General features: G+C 37.3%; 1 protein-coding gene across 5 annotated transcripts in view; it reads left to right on the top strand.

The window, feature by feature from the left end:
• Positions 1 to 19,447, top strand: part of 5PtaseI (inositol polyphosphate-5-phosphatase A) — a 70,344-nt gene extending 50,897 nt beyond the window's left edge. For 2 of the 5 annotated variants that reach the window (XR_006773462.2, XR_011222729.1), the window contains 3 exons: positions 9,831 to 11,200; positions 13,291 to 13,819; positions 17,440 to 17,577. Coding sequence is in view for 3 of the 5 variants with exons in the window: in XM_045750835.2 (XP_045606791.1) it covers positions 9,831 to 11,168 (1,338 nt within the window). In the remaining 2 variants the exon portion in view is untranslated. Of the gene's footprint in view, positions 1 to 9,830; positions 11,201 to 13,290; positions 13,820 to 17,439 lie in introns of all 5 variants that reach the window. The other 3 variants (XM_045750835.2, XM_069304610.1, XM_069304609.1) reach the window with 2 other exon arrangements.
• The last annotated feature ends 2,285 nt before the right edge of the window (positions 19,448 to 21,732 follow it).

Genomic DNA, 21,732 nt, shown 5'->3' with positions numbered 1-21,732 from the left:
CAATGGGAGTGAGCTGGGTCATTATTAACCAACAGTAATGTTTTAATCTCAACACAGCAAAGTTCCCCCTTATTAATCAGATATTTTTTCTGTTTACAAAAGTAATTTTAAAACCAGCTTTAACGTTTTTCTGAGTGAACATTTTTAGAGTTGAAATAGGCCACATTTCAATGTTCTGGGATTGGAATTTTTTTTACCAATAATTGCTTACACTATTCTGTCATCTATGTTGCCACACAATAATACTGACATTCCTTTCTTGAATATCTTATGACCAAGACACTTGCCACGCACCAACCACTGGCATCATTATTTAATATATATCCATGGGTTTTGCATGTACATCATCCATTCCAGTGTAATATTATAGAACAATGTCTCCTGTTTTTGAGTCATGACAAAACTTTTGCCCAAAACTTAATTCAGTACAGTACAGTATTTCTATTTATAATCCATCGAAAATGTCAATAGCGTTCTTAAATGTCCGAATGCCAGCAAATTTATCCTAGCCAATTCTATCCAATCCACTGCAGGCTGTTTAAGCAAGTCCCAAAGAACATTCAAGACTCACTGCTCAAAGAAAGTTCTATAACATAAACACGTGGCTTAACTTTATCCATATTACCATTTTGTTTTTGCACTAATAAGCTTCAATTTCTTTTTTCATGTAATGGGAATATCTACAATGATGCTGCAGTATGCAGTTTGTTATACAGTATAAGTGTTAGGAGGTATACAGCTATAAAGATACAATTTCATACAGAATTATAAATAATGCAATGCTTGTGCCGTTGGAGATAATGAGTTTGGACTGTATTCAATGTAATTTTTGGAGTTGATAAGGAGTAATTTGTGAATCTTAAAATTGTAATCAGCTCTGCATGCATTGTAAGTTATAACATCCTGCCAGTTCAACATAGGGGAAATAAAAATAAGTGCATGTTTTCATAATTTATGTAGCTGCATAATTATAAGAGCATGTACATTTCTTACTTGGAAGCATTAATGTTGACAGGCAACTTCAGAAATAAAGGGCTACCTCTGCATTAATGCAGAATTAAAGGGCAAAGTCTGAGGCATTTATTACAGTTTATAGAAACTCAATTTAGCTACTTAAAGCACTCGGCTCTTTGGAAAAGGAGAGAGTATTTGCGGGATGTGTTTTAAAGAGGAGTATAAAATCAAAGGCCAATGAAAATCTGGATGAAGCCTGTTGGTGTACCTCTCGTAGACATGACTGAGAAATCTGTGCATGTCTGTAAATAATAATGTGTCACTCTGGACTTGATGGTGAATTCAATCTGTCTGTCTCTCTCCTTCCTTTCGGCAGCCTGTGTATATGGATATCACCATAAACTGTTAAAAGGTATTGGCTCTCGGTGTACCAGATGCCTTAAAGCACCACCTCTAGTTACTAGTTTATGGCCTTTGTATTATTTGGTTACTAATGTATTTTGTAAACAAGTATGCCTTGTTTTTTGTTTAGATAAAGGAAAGTTGAGTTTTGTTGTAGTTGGAGAGTATTTGGTTCTCTTGAGGATGTGTGTCTTCATGGTGTCACGGTATAGTAGTATTTTCTGTTGTACGTTTTGTGTGTAGTTTGATCTTGTACATATTAGAGATGTATCTGTGCTTGCATAATACATTATTGCATGTGAGTGTGTGCCTAATGACCCTGTGCACAGACAATTGGTCATGTGTGTGTGTTGTGTATACATTATTTATATACCTGTATATATATATATATATATATGAATAAAATATATATACTAGCTGTACCTGGCCATGCGTTGCTGTGGCTCGGCAATCTTTCCTCATCTCCCATTCCCCCCCATCCCCTCGTCCTCCCAACCATTCCCCACTCCCCCGTCTCCTTGTCCTCCCCACCATTCACCCCCTTCCCCCGTTCCTTTGTCCTCCCACCCTCCCCCACTTCACCGTCCCCTCGTCCTCCTAACCATTCTCCACTCCTCTGTCCCCTCTTTCTCCCCAACATCTTCGACTCCCCTCGTCCTCCCTACCATTCCTCCCCATCCCCCATCCCCTCGTCCTCCCCACTATTCTCCATTCCCCTGTCCCCTTGTCCCCACCATCCCCCACTCCCGTCCCCTCATCCTCCCCTCCATTCCCCACTCCCTTGTCCAATGCATTCCCAAATGATCTGATGTTTCCATCAGAAAATTTGGAACATCAAATGATCTGATGTTCCCATCACTGAAATATAAGAAAAAGTTAAAAAACGAATTGAAAAACATTGAAAAAATAAATAAACTATGCTCATGAAATGAATGATATGATAAACAACACAGCTCGATTCCAATGCAATGTCTCACAAAATAATTAAACAAAAATGAAATTAAATAAAAATCTGTGAAAATTCAATTTATCAATGAAATCGGAAACATTGAAATGGAATCATAAAAAATTTAGTATAGCGCGTGTTGCTCTTACGTGCAACAGATGTCGCTGTTTTTTTTTTTTTTTTTTTTTTAAATTCCTGGCACAGGTGCCAGGAAAAATAGATGCGCCAGGTTTCCTGGCGCATCTATACTTAGACCTAAGAAATGAATGGTATGGTAAACAACACAGCACAATTCCAATGCAATTTCACACAAAATAATTAAATCAAAATGAAAATATATCAAAATCTATGAAAATTCAATTTATCAATGCAATTGGAAATATTGAAATGGAATCGTAACATATCTAGAATAGCATGTGTTATTACATGCAACAGATGGCACTGTTTAAATAAAAAGTGTTTTTACTTGTCACAGGTGTGGCATCTATATGGTAAGTATATAAAAACACGCGCGTGTTCGGATGGACCGTTCTGTCAAAATTTCAAAGCAGTCGGTGAAGAACTTTTGGAGATTACAGCATGTGTTGCTCTTACGTCCAACAGATGGCATTTAAAAAAAAAAGCATGTTTTTTCCTGTCACAGGTGAGGCATGTATATAATAGGTATATAAAAACACACGCCTATTTGAATGCAATGATGTGTCAAAATTTCAAATAAATCGGTAAAGAGGTTTTGAAGATTTCCTTCACCTGAAAACACATGAAAAAAAACATGTTTTTTCCCATCACAGACATGGCATCTATATACTATGTATATAAAAACCCGCTTGGATGTGAATGGAACGTTGTGTTAAAATTTCAAAGCAATTGGTGGAGAACTTTTGGAGATTAGCGTTTTTGAACAAACGATCATTTCCATTTTTATTTATATAGATATATAAATATATATATGTATATATATATAATAAGGGTACCACCTCCGGTGCAATTGTAGGGACCCACGTCCTCGAAGAAGAAAATAAAGAGTATTCAGAGAAGACCTTGTGGATTCTCACTGAATACTATAATCTTTTCTTCTCCTACCACCCCTATTATTTTTTTTAATTTTTTTTAATTTTTGTTTTGTTTTATTGCAATGATACAGTTTACAGAGAACACACACACACACATATATATGACAATTGCAAAAAAGTTTATTCATTTGTGAAGTTACTCGGCTCACTGTCAGTTCAGAGTCTTTAAATTCTTTCTGATTTTTATGCCATTATTTTATATTTAAAATGCATACCCTATATCTTCAAACACACACACACACACATTCACCAGGAAAGAAGAAGAGATTTTTGACATCCAGTACCTTCCTCCCTTGGGAAAGAGTGATCACGTCCTGTTAGACATTAAATATGCTTTAAGATATCATCTAGAAGAAAATGGGGACATTGAAACAGTTGATAAACTCGATTTAAAGAGAGGCAACTATGGGGAACTTCGAAATTTTTTTAATGAGTGTAATTGGACAGAATTGTTGCTAGGCAGGGAAGTAAATGAAATGTATGCCAAATTTTTAAAACTATACGAGGAAGGCACACAAACATTCATACCAAAACAGAGATGCAGGACCAGAAAACAGGATTGGTTCGACAGAAATTGTGAGAGGGCAAGAGACCAAAAGACACAAAAATGGAATCAGTATAGGAAGAGGCCAAACCCCCAAACATACCAGCGATACAAAGATGCGAGAAACAATTATACAGCAGTAAGGAGAGAGGCAGAAAGAAATTTTGAAAAAGGGATAGCAGATAAATGTAAAACAGAACCGGGCCTATTCTACAAATTCATAAACAACAAATTGCAGGTAAAGGATAATATCCAGAGGTTGGAAATGGGAAACAGATTCACGGAAAATGAAAAGGAAATGTGTGAAACATTAAATGAAAAGTTCCAAAGTGTGTTTGTACAAAATGAAATCTTCAGAGAACCAGACACAATAAGAATTCCAGAGAACAACATAGAGCGGATAGAGGTGTCTAGAGATGAAGTGGAAAATATGCTAAAGGAGCTCGGGAAGAACAAAGCAGCTGGCCCAGATGGCGTTTCACCATGGGTTCTGAGAGAATGTGCATCTGAGCTCAGCATTCCACTTCACCTGATCTTTCAGGCATCCCTGTGTACAGGAATCGTAGCAGACGTGTGGAAACAGGCTAACATAGTTCCAATCTACAAAAGTGGCAGCAGGGAAGACCCCCTCAATTATAGACCTGTATCATTGACAAGTGTAATAGTGAAAGTATTGGAAAAGCTAATCAAAACTAAATGGGTAGAACACCTGGAGAGAAATGATATAATATCAGACAGACAGTATGGTTTTCGATCAGGAAGATCCTGTGTATCGAATTTACTCAGTTTCTATGATCGGGCCACAGAGATATTACAGGAAAGAGATGGCTGGGTTGACTGCATCTATCTGGACCTAAAAAAGGCTTTCGACAGAGTTCCACATAAGAGGTTGTTCTGGAAACTGGAAAATATTGGAGGGGTGACAGGTAAGCTTCTATCATGGATGAAAAATTTTCTGACTGATAGAAAAATGAGGGCAGTAATCAGAGGCAATGTATCGGAATGGAGAAATGTCACAAGTGGAGTACCACAGGGTTCAGTTCTTGCACCAGTGATGTTTATTGTGTACATAAATGATCTACCAGTTGGTATACAGAATTATATGAACATGTTTGCTGATGATGCTAAGATAATAGGAAGGATAAGAAATTTAGATGATTGTCATGCCCTTCAAGAAGACCTGGACAAAATAAGTATATGGAGCACCACTTGGCAAATGGAATTTAATGTTAATAAATGTCATGTTATGGAATGTGGAATAGGAGAACATAGACCCCACACAACCTATATATTATGTGAGAAATCTTTAAAGAATTCTGATAAAGAAAGAGATCTAGGAGTGGTTCTAGATAGAAAACTATCACCTGAGGACCACATTAAGAATATTGTGCAAGGAGCCTATGCAATGCTTTCTAACTTCAGAATTGCATTTAAATACATGGATGGCGATATACTAAAGAAATTGTTCATGACTTTTGTTAGGCCAAAGCTAGAATATGCAGCTGTTGTGTGGTGCCCATATCTTAAGAAGCACATCAACAAACTGGAAAAGGTGCAAAGACATGCTACTAAGTGGCTCCCAGAACTGAAGGGCAAGAGCTACGAGGAGAGGTTAGAAGCATTAAATATGCCAAAACTAGAAGACAGAAGAAAAAGAGGTGATATGATCACTACGTACAAAATAGTAACAGGAATTGATAAAATCGACAGGGAAGACTTCCTGAGACCTGGAACTTCAAGAACAAGAGGCCATAGATTTAAACTAGCTAAACACAGATGCCGAAGAAATATAAGAAAATTCACCTTCGCAAATAGAGTGGTAGACGGTTGGAACAAGTTAAGTGAGAAGGTGGTGGAGGCCAAGACCGTCAGTAGTTTCAAAGCGTTATATGACAAAGAGTGCTGGGAAGACGGGACACCACGAGCGTAGCTCTCATCCTGTAACTACACTTAGGTAATTACACTTAGGTAATTACATACACACACACACACACACACACAACCTGAACATAGCTCTTATCCAGTAACTACACTTGGGTAGTTCCTCATCCCCTTCCCCCCTTCCCTTACAAAAAAAAATGTGGGTTAGTGTAACGTGGGTTCGCAGGACTTCCAAGAATTCTGTACATGTCTACAGAGAGCAGGTTGTGAGGGTACTGCAGATAGGGTTGTGACAAGTTTGAGTTAGTAGAAAATTGTAATGGGGTAATTTAGCCCTCAAAATTGAAAATAGAATAAAGATATACTGTATAAAGCAGTTAATGATCTTGGATTGAGTATTGTTGTCAACATGGGGAAGCTGTTCTGGCACATTGGTGTGATGAATGACAATAATTTTGTATGTTTTATCATGAGTACATTAAGAAATAAATTTGAAAGCGAATATATGAAGTAAGGTAAAAAGAGATAATGCAAGCCCACACCACCTGCCCACCAACACTCCCACCCCACCAAAACGTCAGGTCCAACCCCCCTTAACATCATCCCCACCCCCTATAAAATCTACCCCACAAACCCCTCACTTCTATTTCATCTGAGAAGGAGGAAGAGAGCAGAAGGGAGTGAAAGAGTAAGAAGGGGAAGGGAATAAGAGGAAAGGGAGGGAGATCTGAGAAGCTCAATGTGCTGTAGTATTTTCCCACATCGCTTCACATACAAAAAGTTCTAGGTTCAAGCTCTAGACAGAGTTGGATGATTGGACACTGTTCCTTCACTACCTTTACCCCTTCATGCCCAGCAGTAATTGGAGACTTGCAAATAACATGATTGGCAGGTTGTGTTACAAAAGAAAAAAAGAAGAGGGTGCTATAACTTGACCAGTTCCAGTCCCTGGCTGGAAACTAATTTTAACTAAGGAAGAGGGAGGGGAGGGAAGGGAAATGCTGTACAGTACAGCATTTATATTTACAATAATTGTTCATATTGTGCCATCTTTAGAAATTCATTATTTGTATTTTAAGCAATAATAATACTGCTTGTCCTGTACTGACCTAGTTGTGCTTGCAGGGATTGTGTTTCAGCTCTTTGTTTCACTTCTAAACTGTGAATCAACTGGTGTACAGATTTCTGAGCCTGATGAGCTCTTATATCTACAGTTGAAACTGTGTGGAGTGTGCCTCCACCACATCACTTCCTAGATCATTTAATATGTTAACTACTGACACTGAAACACTTGTTTCTAATGTCTCTGTGGCTCATTTTGGTACTCAGTTTCCACCTCTCTCCCCTCCTGTGAATTCCACCCATGTTAAACAGTTTGTCTTTATATGCCATATCATTTTCCCTGAGAAATTTTGTATCTGGTAATCATGTCTCCCTTAGCTTTTCTGTCTTCCAGCAATGCAAGGTTCAATTCATGTTGCCTTTCCTTATAACTCATACCCCCATAGTCCTGGTACTAATTTCATGGCATACTTTTGAACCTTCTCCATCTTTGTCTTATGCTTGATTAGGTATGGACTCCAGCTGGAGTTGCATACTCCAAGATTGGTTTATATACACATGTAAGGTTCTAAATGATTCTTAACACAAATTTAGAAAAGCAGTTCTGATGTTAACCAGTCTTGCACATGTGGCTGATGATATCCCTTTGATGTGGGCTTCAGGAGACAGGTTTAATGTGATATCAACCCCTAGATCTTTCTTTGTCCATTTCATGGAAAATTTCATCTCACATTAGGTACTTTGTGTCTGGTTACCTGCTTCATTACTTTACAATTACTTGAGTTAAACTCTGGTAGCCATTTGTTGGACATTCAGTTTGTCCAGGTCATCTTGTAGCCTCTTGTTGTCTTCCTCTGTTTTAATCCTCATAATTTTTGCATCATCTGCAAAACATTGAGAGGAATGAGTCTATTCCCTTTGTAAGATCATTTACATGTACTGTATGAGAAAGAGGATCGAAAACAAGAACCGAAACCTGGGGGGACTCCACTAGTAACATCTTGCTTCTCTAAAATCTTGCCCCTCATAGTGACTGGCAGTCTTCTGCCAGTTGCTTAGGTACTTCCTTATTTAAATTTTTCCTGCTCACATGTTGTAGTGATGTGTTCAAGAAGCACAATATTAAATTAGAGAAAGGTGCAAAGACGTGTGCTGGTAAATGGCTTCTGGAACTGAAAAATAAGAGCTACGAGGAGAGGCTATAAATTTTCAATACGCCAAAGCTAGAAAAACGGAAGAAAAAGAGGCGATATGATCACACAAAATGGTAACAAAAATTGACAGGAATTCTTGAAACCTGCAACATCACTAACAAGAGGTCATAGATTCAGTCTTAAGAAAACAAACGTACCAAAAAAATATTAGAAAGTTCTATTTTGCAAACATAATAGTAGACGGTTGGATACAGTTAAGTGAGAAGGCGGTGGATACCAAAACTGTCAGTGGTTTCAAAGTCATATGACAGAGTACTGGGAAGATGGGATGCTACGAGCATAGCGCTCATCTTGTAACTACACTTGGGTAATTACACACACAGCACAGATATAAATATGGTCAGTGTGTTTTTGTATTTATATGGTGTGAAAATGCATGTATGTGTACTTTAATATCATTGTCAGAATAATATACACATGCTTACATTCATGATCTTTTAAGCTGAAGCATAGCCCTCAAATGTTAATATTTCTGCTAACTAAAGGATAACATGGCAATTTTGTAATTGTTTCAGCAACTACTGTAGCTTTTCCAAGTTTCATAAATGCCAATTTCTGAGTCTTGTGTTTTTAGTGCCTTATGCCCACAAAAAGTTTGTATCAGGACAGAATCATGATAATTTAAGCCATTCTTATGTCTAGAATTTTGTTTTTCTTCATTTGTCCTGAATTCAAATATCAAATATAATTTGACAGCTTCATGTACAGACACATGTGCAAATAGTAATTAAAACAAACATTAAATGGGCTTTATGTGGACAAATACCTGTTTCTTATAGGGAAATAATAATAATAATTAATAATTCTTTATTTAGGTAAAAGTATATACATACAAAATGAGTTACAGAATGTTGGATTTCTAGATAGAGCTAGTATGGTATATACTAAACCTAAAGCCACTAATGTAATACGCACAGTGTTTCAGGCAAAAAATATTGGAAGGCTCCACATTGAGTATGAATGTATTTTATTTATTTTTTATTTATTTATTTATATATACAAGAGTTCTTTAATTCTTGTACAGCCACTAGCATGCATAGCGTTTCGGGCAGGTCCTTAATCGTAATTTTCCCCAGGATACAACCCGCCAAATCATTTAACAACCAGGTACCCATTCACTGCTGGGTGAACAGTGGCACTCGGTCAATCAATTCTTAATCCAATAATTAAGGATCTGGCACTCGGTCAATCCTTCCCGGCCAGAATACGAACCCTGGCCAAAGTGCTCACAAAGTGCCAGGTAAGTGTCTTACCACTGCACCACAGGGACTGCTCTTAATGTACAGTAATTGAAATAAAATGTACTTAAAAAGTTTGCAAAATTAGCGATGTCCAGTATTAACTGAAAAAGGAATATTGTTTTATTATTTTCAGTTTTATGGTCATAGGCCTAGTAAACTAATTACATTGGTTTCCACATGCATTTTGTTTCTTCCTGTTTAATTTTTGTGTATCAGTACCCCTGTATGAATGTACAGTATATATATAACAAGAGATCTTGTATGAACAAAGTGTTCTCTATGGCATTGATTTTCATTGCCAGAGCAACAGATGTTGGCTCTTAGACAGCTTTAGCTATACATCAAGGTTGTGCTTTTGCAAATTATAGATAAATTGCATGTCCAGACTTATAGTTATTAGCCCCAGAGCTGTAATTATTTGCTTGGATATTGTTCAGATAAAGTAGGATAGACTAGTAATTTGATAACTGTAACTTCCATATTCTAACGCCGTACTTTTTTGTTCTCATGCAGCCCGTGAGTTTGTGTGTGGAGGTGCCCATGGGAGCAGGTATAGTGACGTGTTGCTCTCCTCATGCACCATGTCGTAACTTTGTGCATGAACCTGACGCTCACTGTTTTGTGCAGGCGGGTTGGTGCCTGTGTCAGTCCTACCCACCCTGCCCAAGACCTGTAGTCACGTCTGTGTGCCCCAACAGTAGTACCCCGCCCTCCCTTCCAGGCCAGGTCACCCCAGTCATTCCAGCTGCTGCATGTGTTACCCCAGTAAGGGTAGATGTGGCTCCTGCTCCAGGTAGTGTCAGCAGTCACGGGCCATGTTTAGTGCCTCAATGTGTGTGTAGTGCTGGTGCTAGTGAAGAGAAAATTAGCCATCACTGTCAATGTGGCTACCCAGCTAGAGAACCTCAAATGAGAACTGAAGGTGGAGTACAATCTAGAGACCTTTTACGCAACCTTTTGTTACTGGGTGGAACCTCTGTGGATGGGACAAGTGTAATTGGCCATGAACAGCTACTGAAACGAGTCAATTCAGCACCAAACACAAGCTTTGTGCCATTAAAACCTCACTGGCATATACCTTTAGCTGCTTCTCATTCTCTTGACACTGGTAGCTGCCTCCATCAGACATATCCGCCGTGTGCTAAGCTCCGACTCCGAGCCTCATCATCCCGGTTAATCTCCCATCATAGCTCTTCAACTGAAGAATGGTTTGAAGAGGTTCCTGTGCATCAAGATGCTGACCACGTTAAAAAAAATTCAAGTGTGTATGTCCGTTCTGAATCTCTGAAACCCACTCAGGAAGTTAGTCCACCATCTTCACCAAAACTTTGTGAAAGTGGAGACAAGCCACCACCTTCTCCAGTATCAGGAGGGTTCCAGGATATGGACACGGGTGTTTGGTTACCCTCTAGCCAGATAGCAGAGGAATCTGGAGAAAGTGTTGGTGCATGTAGCATGGGTGAGAGTGGAGGGGCAGACAGCAGAGGTGAAGGTGAATGCCATAGTACAAAGGGAATGCTTGGAGTTGTCCGCAAACAAGTGAGCACTGAACAACACTCTCTCAATAATCTGCTTCTTGCCGATAGTTGTGACCAACTTTCTACTAAACACCTAACTCATTCAGAATCAAGTTTAAGTGTACATTACAGTGAAGATAGTGTTTCCAGTATGGGAAGGCCACTGAAAGATGGAGAGACAGTTTCACAAGCTCCCACATTTGACATTGCTGACGTAGATCCCAGTGACGTAAGCTCTCCAAAACCCCATATTAAGTGCCAAAAGCCTAGCCACAAGCCCAATGCTGATATATCTGAGCGCCCGCCTGGCCAGTGCTGTTGTGTTGTGTCTTAACCTAGACTCCGTAGTGCTTCTCTTAGTGCTCCGTAAGTTCAGAGTTATGTTAATTTTTCACACTTTCTGAAGCAAGTAATAGTTTGAACATACAGTAGAATTTTATGTAATTATTATTCATAATTTAAAAAAGTGGTCACGTTAAGAACATTTGACTTGAACGTGCTTAATGCTAAATCCATTTCCTGCATATGTATTTCTCTTGTAGCCTCAAGTATTTCATGCAGAATATTATGACTTGCTTCAGTTTTCATATTTGCTGTTTTTGTTCACCAGGAACTAATGCTCCAGGAACTAATTTGTTTAAGTATTGAAAACATGACTTTCAGTATGATGCCTGATATTTTTACAGTCATAGTACATATTTTTTGCCTGCCCTGGTGCTCACCAGGAGCAGTAGTGCATCATGAGTAAAGTTTAGGATGGATGTAAAGAAATATTTATCTTTTTGTATTCTCTCTCTCTCTCTCTCTGTATAAACAATTCTAGCCGCATCTTTTTATTGTACTGCTCTGTAGTTACTCTTCCATACTGCCCCATATGCTCACCTCGGTACTTGTTGTTTCTTTAATTTCTGTCTTGCTCTTACATGGCTGCACTTCTTCACGCTTTATGCTTTATCTCTTTAAATTGATTTAAATGCCCTCTTTTTATCTTTGTCTTTTTCATGTCTTGGATATGATCCTGCATGCCTTTTTACTTTATATTCTTAGCAGTGATAACAATATGATCGTCTTGACATAATTTTGATGTTATTGTTTAAATGTCACATATCATCCACTGTATAGTATATAATATAAAAAAAAACAAAGGAGAGAAAGGAGATATTAGAGTTAAAGCATTAATTAGTTTGAAGGAATGTAAATCAATGGATTAATTTGTTAAAATTTATATAAATGAAAATGAAAGGTAACTCTTCTTTTGTTAGAATCCATTAGAAATGTTTAAAGTCAGATTGCTTAATGTTTACTGGTATCTTTTTGTGATGCACAAATTATTTTTTTGGAAAACATTTACCAATTGTATTCATATAGGATGACCATTGTTGCTAGTAAAAACACTTCTTTATGGGGAGTAAAGCGATTGTTTTTCACTGGGGAAGGGAAATCCATACACAAAAAAAAGTGCTGTTACCTAGTTGTCTTTTAAACCTCATACCATTTTTGTTCAACTATTATGCACACCTTTTCTGGGCGGGCCCTTCAGTAGCCATGTTTCCGGGAGATGCACCAGGCCTCCAAGACCCACCCTTTCCCACCAGGAGCTGGACCAGTAATTGGCTCTCCCCTGTGAAGTGAGTGGAGCAAAACAAGCAACTGCTTTTTAAGAAAACACGATACCCAAAGAGAACGAGGCAGACATTCGTTGCAGTAGTGTAAACACACTAACTGTTAAGTGCCTGACCACCACCAGCTGTTTCGTCACCAACGTTGTGTGCTCTAGCTTTGTACAGTATGTCACTCTGTAGGTCAGGGTTCCCTTCCTTAGTAGTCAGCTGGCATTTTCCTTGTCCCACCATTGATGCTTGCTCTGAGGGGGTTTGGGTTCTTTCTTTGTTGGAAGTTGGCTTCTGTTGAGTCACTTTGCTTAATGGTAATGCACAGGACTTGTTTCCCACTGCCAGGCCTGTTACCTGTGTGCTTGTCGCAATTGTGCCTGGCCCAATTCATTATGCGTGCTGGGTCTTTGCGCTTGGATTGTGTGAATGAGTGTTTTTTCCATGACTGTGAACATCTTCACTTGCCAGCAAGACAGCAGGTCGCTTGCACCACAAACTAAGCAAGCTTTTTATCAAAGATGTAATGTGAGGCAAAGTGCATAGGTACTGTAGCTGGTAATGCAAGACGCCATGCAACAAGAGGTGGTGGTGATGTGGCCACATTTATATGGAATTCTGGCAAAGATTCTGTGCCACATATTCATGACTGTTTCAAAAGCTGCATTATTGATAATTTCATGATGTTGAAAATACCAATAACATTTATTATTTTAAGATGTTCATCGATGAAAAATTATTGGCCAGATTATTTTTTAATGAAACCGAAATTATTGCAAGTTTTGTGTAGAAAGGTTAGTAATCTCACAATAGAAAAAATCATCAGTGCAAGTGTTTTCCATATAGGTCGGTGTATTAACTTATTTAGAAGTATAGTGTGGCATACCTGCGTGAATCTGCCATTGCCTAGTCATAGAAAAATGTGTGTGTGTATAAACCAAAGTGTTATAAGAAAATTTAAGTACTGTATGAATTGACTGAAATCACTCATTCAGTCATATAACATTGTGTAGTGATGTTATGAAACTTATATATTTCATGGACACTGTGGCAAGTGTGAATATGTATACAGTACCCAGTACTTTTCTATAATTAGATAATTAGTGAACTTAATTTATATAAATATAAAATTAAACATTTTGATAATAAGTTAACAAGTGCATGATAAAGAAAAAATATTAGGAATAAATGCTCTGAAACAAAAGACAAATGTACGGCACCGTCATATGGTCTTACAGCTGTCTACACTGCATGCCAAGATCAGCTGTTTATTCCCGCCTAACTGTGGTGGTGACATGCTGCGAACAGCTGACTTGGCTGACTCATAATGAACACCTTCAGTTCACCTTTCTTAAATTTGTACAGACTGCCTGTGGTAAGTACTTATATAATTAATTTTTATGATCTATTTTGGGTTCCTATTGTGAATGGTCTTTCTGTCTTCTTCCTACACACAGACTATGTAAACTAGACATTTCTTAAATATTTTTCTCATAATTCCCCTATATTTTTCATAGCCTACATACAAAATTGGTTTTGAATTATTTTCTCTGTGGCAGAATAAAGGGAAAAATTCACTTGTACCATCTTGCCACATGTAAAGTATAGCAACTAGATTTTTGTACAGAATTTTTAGGTGATCACCATATTTTCTGGGATGACTTCTCTCAGTAGGTTCTAAAGCACTGGTACTATACTGCAAAGTCATAGCAATTGCACCAGGCCGCCTCCTACGAGGTGAAGGGAAGCTCAAAGTTCATACAGTATATCAATAAAAATGGAGGAAAACGCGCTAGAAAGAATAGGACCAAACAAAACAAGCGACTTTACCTCAGTATTTTTAATTTACTTAAACAAAGCATGATCATTTCTATGGGGTAAATGCCCTCACCATGATGCATCCAACCACCACCATATGGCGGCCCAGATCATTCAGGGTCCCAGCCAGCCTGGCACCTTATTCATGAGCCAGTCAAACAGAACTCTCCAACTTGTCCCATCTTCTGGATGCATTCATAACAATCTTCAACTGTTGGAGAGATGATTAGTCATTTTGAGTAACAAATTGCATACAGTACTATCAAGTGACCTGTTCCCTTGGCCTTCCTCTTGTCACTGAAACAGTGGAACACATCTCTGGTTATGTACTGGTCACACAAGATTAATTCATGGGTACTTAATGGAACAGAGACCTGCATCTTGTTGTCAGAATTGTATTGTTCAGCTGTCACTCATTTCGTTGTATATTGTGTTGATTTTCTGGGTCAGAAAATTTGCATTTGTTCCTTTGAGTCATACTTTTATCTTTCAATAAAATCCAGTGAATCTGACTTCTTTATAAAACATGCTAATCTTATATCTTTCTAAAATTGTGTTGGCATCTTGAATGACATCTAGGAACTCTTGAACATTTTAACACTGATAGCACTACAGTATTCAGTACAGTATAGCTTTCCTGGCTTAGCAGTTTCTTTTGATAGTTGTTTGTTTTGTCACTATGGTGGTAACTTCCCATTTTTCAGCTCACCCCAACCAGAGTACTGTATGGCACCTTGTACTGATATACTGGGGCTGAAAGAATTGCACTATCCATATGGCAGAGTCCCTGCAGCCCGGTCTCTGACCAGGCCTCCTGGTCGGTGGTCTGATCAACCATGCTGTTTGATACCAAGGGTTAATAAAATTAATTAATTATTATTATATTTACTGTATAATATATACATTATTAAGCAATTATTGATTTTCAAGGCTTATTTGAATGCTTGTTTTAAAGTAAGTGATTTTTTCTTGTGTTATCCTACATACTGTACTAAGTGTGCGTGACATGGTGCCACTGGCTAATGAAAAAAGGAAATGGGGGCAAAGTAGATAAATATTTTGCTAAATCTTATAGCACAGGACTTTGTCAGCCAAGCATAAAATTAAAGTATAATGTAGATTAAGTTTTAGGTTGCTTAACCCTTTAACTGCGCAATGCGCCTGCAGGCCCAGGCTTTGGGTGTGCAGCGCGCCTCCGGGTGTTTTTATTTTTCACGTTCAATTGCCCAAAAGATTCTCGCCTTTTGCCCTCTGCAGCATGCTCAGCTCTTGTTCAGTTTCTCCTTCAGGATTAGGATCTCGCATCCTTGATGGACCCCGTCTTTTGAATTTGGGCCAGCCACCTCTTTTTCGTTCTAGTACAGTATGAGGTTTCTGATTCGTCTTGGCTTGCAGGCAACCTTCTATTTTCCTTAGGGTCTTCCATTGTTTTTGACATACTTAAATGCTCCAGTGGTATGAGGCTAGTTCTATCGGTCAGACATTTTAGGGTGGTGCTTCCTATGTGCTGTTTCAGGCTTGTCTGTCTGCATCCTAGTCCTGGGGTGTGGGTGTGTGGCAGCTGTACGTTTAGTTGCCTTCACTTTCTGGGCCCAATATCACGGAGGATCATAGGGCTCGTACTCGCTTGGCCATGGTTATGCATATTTAGGCTGCTATAGAGCTGTTCTTCACTCAGCTGTATGGCAGCTTGGACACCATACTATGCTCCTCACTGCATGTTCCTGAGTATAAACATTGCTGGTTGTCCAGGTCCCACTCAGCGATGCTTGAAATGCTTACAATCATTTTGTTTCTCAATTTTTGTTTTTGTAACTAAAAATGTTTGTCTTAAAATGTTTGCAAATGAATTCTCTTTAGAATAGATGCAAAAATAAAAGTACTGTGTTTAGGATAGATTATGTATGATAGCAATGAATATATGAATGCTTGTGAATAGCAATTGGATGGTGCATTTTAGTGTAATCAGAATGCGAAAGTGCTTAACATGTCCTTGGTAGATATTTGGGCAAGGGGGGAGGTGGGGGTTTGGCAGTCCAACAAAGTGCTGGCAGCTCGTTACTTAGCAAGTGTTCCTGGTCCAAGTCAGGATTATGTGGATCTGGGTCACTCTCCATATTCCTGGGGGGATGGGGGTACCTTCTGCTGATCTCCATCCCTGGTGAGTACCCCTTTGGTTTTTCTTCTGTGATGACGTAGCAACAAGGAACCACCAATAGAATCCTTCCCAGAAAACCAGTGTTGAATGTAATAAAAAGACCTCTTTCTGGTGGATCCTTGGTGGTGCCTTGGAACCCTCCCTCCCTTCCCCATTTATGGGCTATAGTTTTCATCTTCCTGGCTAAATGACTGATATCAAGGTTGTTAAATCAAGGAGGAAATTGTAAATAGGTCAACAAAGTTATTCTCATGCAGTAACTCTCCAAATTTTTACCCAAAAAATGCAACTTCTCCAGGCAACTACAGCTAAACTACAAGAGATGGAGACTTTGTACTTGGATTTTCGTGCTTCCTGGGTGCTAATTAACAATACCAAAAGAACAAATACTGTACTGTTTTTGGAACACTATTTTCGGCGCACTGCCAGAATGTCGCAATAAATCCGGCACATCACAGTGGTGAACGGTGGCTAGGTTTTGGCCTCTGCTGCCTGATAGGCTTATAATGACTCCCAGGGGCCTGGTATGGATTGAATTGGGTGGATCTTGCCAGGTAGCATACACCAAGGAGCCACTAAGGACTCTCCAGAAAGAGACATTTCATTTCCATACATTTAACACTGGTTTTAAAAGTGTAATAGCTCTAGAGGTGACTGAATTCTAGTCATATTAGGGAGCAGCCAAATGTAATAGCTCAGGAAAGCCTTGTGGAATAACATACTGTAAAAAGAAAATTTGATAGTGATAGCCTGCATTTCCATATAACTCCTAATCCACAGCATATGGTTGGGAAGTATAAACCATGCACTATAGCCCTACTGTGAACTTACAAAAACAATACATTTTGTGAATGAGACTAAATATACTAAACTTTCAAGTGCTAAGTAGTAGATCTAAATAAATAAAAAATTTCTGTAGACTTGCCATTTATAATACAGTAGTTATTTGTGGCTGATAGATTCTCAATTAATAAAATGTCATGATTGTCCATAGTTCTATCAGGTACTTTGCCTTACAGATGACGGCACCCCAGTGGATGAACCTGTGTGGCAGCTTCGGGAGCTGGGAGAGATGACTGCACTGCCCAACCAGGCAACAGACGTGGAAGAAGAAAGCAACGTACCAACTAGAACATTGAGATGTGGTTCTCAGGGTATCGTCTCCACTCACTACTTGGCCTCTGCCGCCACCACTCCCGACTCCCATGCTCATGTGTTCAGGGAAACCACAGTATAGTGTAGGGCCAATCACACACATTATTGACAAATCTGGATTTGACTACAAATTGGTTTATATAGTGCTAACACAGTAGCTCAGTGCTGAAGCTGGGTAGCCAATAGAGCTTTAAATGAACAGGTAGCACCAAGATTGCTCGAAATTTAATTTAATCTATATAATATTTTTAGTACTATGGTCTCATAAAATGTGAATACCTCCAGATTTCTGTGTTGCGCTGGAAAGCAGGTACACAAATTCTCAAGTGTACAAATTAAATGTTGAAGATTTTTATATATATATACAGTAGTATATGATACAGAATTTGAGGTCAAGGAATTCTGTAGTAGTACCATTTCATTCATGAAAAGTCAATCTCATTTCATATATATACTTTGTCTTCATTTCATACACACAGTCTGTTCATAAGATTATTTCTATTTTGTATTCAGCAAAAATGCTGTGCATTATGTTTACACCTTAAACAGAGTGGCCATGGAACAGTGTGAATAAAGCATTTAGTGTTTCATTTGCACGAAGTTTCGACATGCTATCGAGAGCCATGCCAAGAACTAGCGCCCCTGAATATTAATCTGGAATCACAACTTTGAATGCTGGCTTTTACGTTGATCCAGGCCTATTGCCTTAAGCCAACGTATATCATATAACCTATATGTAATTCCTTTTATATTATTTAAAAAATTGCAATATTTATTATTGATTAAAAACTTGCATCCTGATAGCATGGTGCAGCTTTACCAAATGTTTTTAAATCTTGACAATCTTAAATAGCTGCAACATCAGTATTATAGACACTAAAAATACTGTTTATTTTTAAATGTGTACTTTTGTAACGTAGATGGATTATGAAATATAAAACAGTAAGCATAATAAAATATTAAGAGGATTAATAAATTGTTAATGTTAAATTTTATTGCTTGCGTGTGTGCAATTGTACATGTGTTTTGTGTTTTACACAAGTACACTGTATGAGTGTGAACCATGAAGGAAACTTAAAGCAGAGCAAACGCTTAAGTGTGTATATAACACATCTTTTCATCATCTCGTTCTCCTCTTCCTTCCCTTCATCGTAACCCAAATCGTTATCCTCGTGTCCTTCCCAAGTGCTATATAATCGTAATGGCTTAGTGCTATCTCCTGATGATTAACTTACCTTGCTCTCTTCATGTTTTAAATAACACTTTACTCGCTCTTACCCTCTGTCATCTTTTTTGTCCTCCTGGTTTTCTAGGAATGATAAGCATTAAGTTATAATTATACATTATTCTATGACCAAACATTAATGTGAATAATGTTATGCCCTTGTGGGCATTGAAACAAGGTGCCAATGTAGAATAGCACTCTTTATTTTTATGAAAATTTATGGCTTCTCTTGCAAAATCTAATATTAGTTAATATGAACATTATCTTTAGACATAAATGTGTTTTATAGGAATCTTTCATGTTAACTGCTGTATTGTTAACTTTTACTAACATTAGTCAATTCTAGTTAGGTATTTGTAAATTAATTTTTGTATATTGGCTTATGGATGTATGAAAATAGTGAAGATTGTCCCTTAACCAACAAATATTTGTGAAAATAATTTTAGATTAGTGTACTTCTTATAAATTTGTAATAAAATATTAATACAGTAATAGTATTAGATTTTCAAGCTGAGGTATTGCCTGTTTTTGTTAAGTCTGATTCAACAAATTTTATGAAGGTACCACAGTGGCCTTGTTATCTTCATTTTCCTCATCACATTTTTCACCAACATTAACATAAAAAAAATAAAAGTTATGGGTCTTCCTGAAGTGTTCATATTGCCATATAATACAGTACCTGTTACTGGAAATGTTCACAGGAATGTATGAAGGATGATCGGAAAGCTACAGGACTGGGTATATTTTGCAAACGAGATAAAAAAAATCACATCAACCAACACCTGGTATCATGCTACTTTCCAGTGCTGTTTGAGGCAAAAGTGCAGTTAATAATGTATCGTGTCTCATTTCACATTGAGAGGACCTGCCACACTGCAATCTGTTTCACAGGTTTACAGTTATTAATTGCAGACGATAAGTCACAATAACGTGACTGAATCATGTAATACGATGACCAAACCACACACCAGAAAATGGAGAAATTGACATTTTAGTCTGTCCTGGGCCATTATGTAATAGAAGAGAGGAAGATACAGGCAAATATCGTACCTTAATGGGTTTCTGGGAGTTCCTATATTTCCCAATCCAGGCCCAGGGCCAGGCTTGACTGCATATATAAGGTAAGAGAGTAAGATGAGAGGTAAGGAGCAGGTAAGCATAGGATCAATGTAAGAATAGAAAGATAAGAATAAGAAAAATGGGTAAAAATACGCAACTGGGGTAAAGCTTAAGAAAGATCATGTTTGTTAAGGTTAGAACATTTAAGTAGGTACTGTGAAAGGGAAGTCAACTTGATAATGGTCCAGGACAGACCAAAACACCGTCGTTTCTCCATTTTCTGATGTGTAGTTTGGTCAACACAGTTATTAATTCTTTGAAATAGCTTTCTTTGAAGCATCAATATTGTAAATGTTACTTAAAGAGGCCCCGAGTGCCTAACCATATGGAACAAATTTGTTATATGCCAAACCTTTCATATAAAATACTCCTCATTGTACAAGCACTTTTCTGCCTTCTACATAGCATTATAAAAAGTATGCTAAAATATAAATTATGGGGAGTCATAAGATACCATCATGCATTTAAATTCTACAACCCACTGTTTTCACAGTATACCCAGTCTTAAAAACTTACCACACCTTATATAAACAAATATACTGTACATATATATATATATATATATATATATATATATATATATATATATATATATATATATATATATATAATATGTTGTACCTAGTAGCCAGAATGCACTTCTCGGCCTACTATGCAATGTCCGATTTGCCTAATAGGCCGAGTGATTTTCTTTATTTTCAATAAATTGTTTCCAATTAGTTTATTTGAATTATTGTTATTATATTATATTAAGAACATAAATTATTGACTTAGTTGTGTTAGTTAGGTTAGGTAGGGTTGGTTAGGTTCGGTCATATATCTACGTTAGTTTTAACTAAAATTTAAACAAATTAACTTATACCTAATGAAATGGACAAATTTATCATTTCATAAAAATTTTGGAAAAATATATAAATTCAGGAAAATTTGGCTTATTAGGCAAGGACCATTTGCCTAATAAGCCAAATTTTCCTGAATTTATATATTTTTCCAAACAAAAAATTTATGAAATGATAAATTTGTCCATTTCATTAGGTATAAGTTAATTTGTTTAAATTTTAGTTAAAACTAACGTAGATATATGACCGAACCTAACCAACCCTACCTAACCTAAACTAACACAACTAAGTCAATAAATTATGGTCTTAATATAAAATAATAATAATTCAAATGAACTATTTGGAAAAATTTATTGAAAATAAAGAAAATGACTCGGCCTATTAGGCAAATCGGGCCTTGCATAGTAGGCCGAGAAGTGCATTCTGGCTACCAGGTAAGACATATATATATATATATATATATATATATATATGTCGTACCTAGTAGCCAGAACTCACTTTTCAGCCTACTATGCAAGGCCCGATTTGCCAAATAAGCCAAGTTTTCTTTAATTAATATATTTTCTTTAATTTTTTTCTTATGAAATGATAAAGCTACCCATTTCATTACGTATGACGTCAATTTTTTTTTATTGGAGTTAAAATTAACGTAGATATATGACCAAACCTAACCAACCCTACCTAACCTAACCTAACCTATCTTTATAGGTTAGGTTCGGTTAGGTAGCCGAAAAAGTTAGGTTAGGTTAGGTAGGTTAGGTAGTCGAAAAAACATTAATTCATGAAAACTTGGCTTATTAGGCAAATCGGGCCTTGCATGGTAGGCTGAGAAGTGCGTTCTGGCTACTAGGTACGACATATATATATATATATATATATATATATATGTATATATATATATATATATATATATATATATATATATATATATATATATATATATATAAATAAAATGTTGTACCACATGCGCACGG

This window comes from Procambarus clarkii, chromosome 52 (assembly GCF_040958095.1).
Source record: "Procambarus clarkii isolate CNS0578487 chromosome 52, FALCON_Pclarkii_2.0, whole genome shotgun sequence".
NCBI classification, from domain to species: Eukaryota; Metazoa; Arthropoda; class Malacostraca; order Decapoda; family Cambaridae; genus Procambarus; species Procambarus clarkii.
Note: the sequence above shows the minus strand (reverse complement) of the source record. Positions and strands in the feature narration are given on the sequence as shown.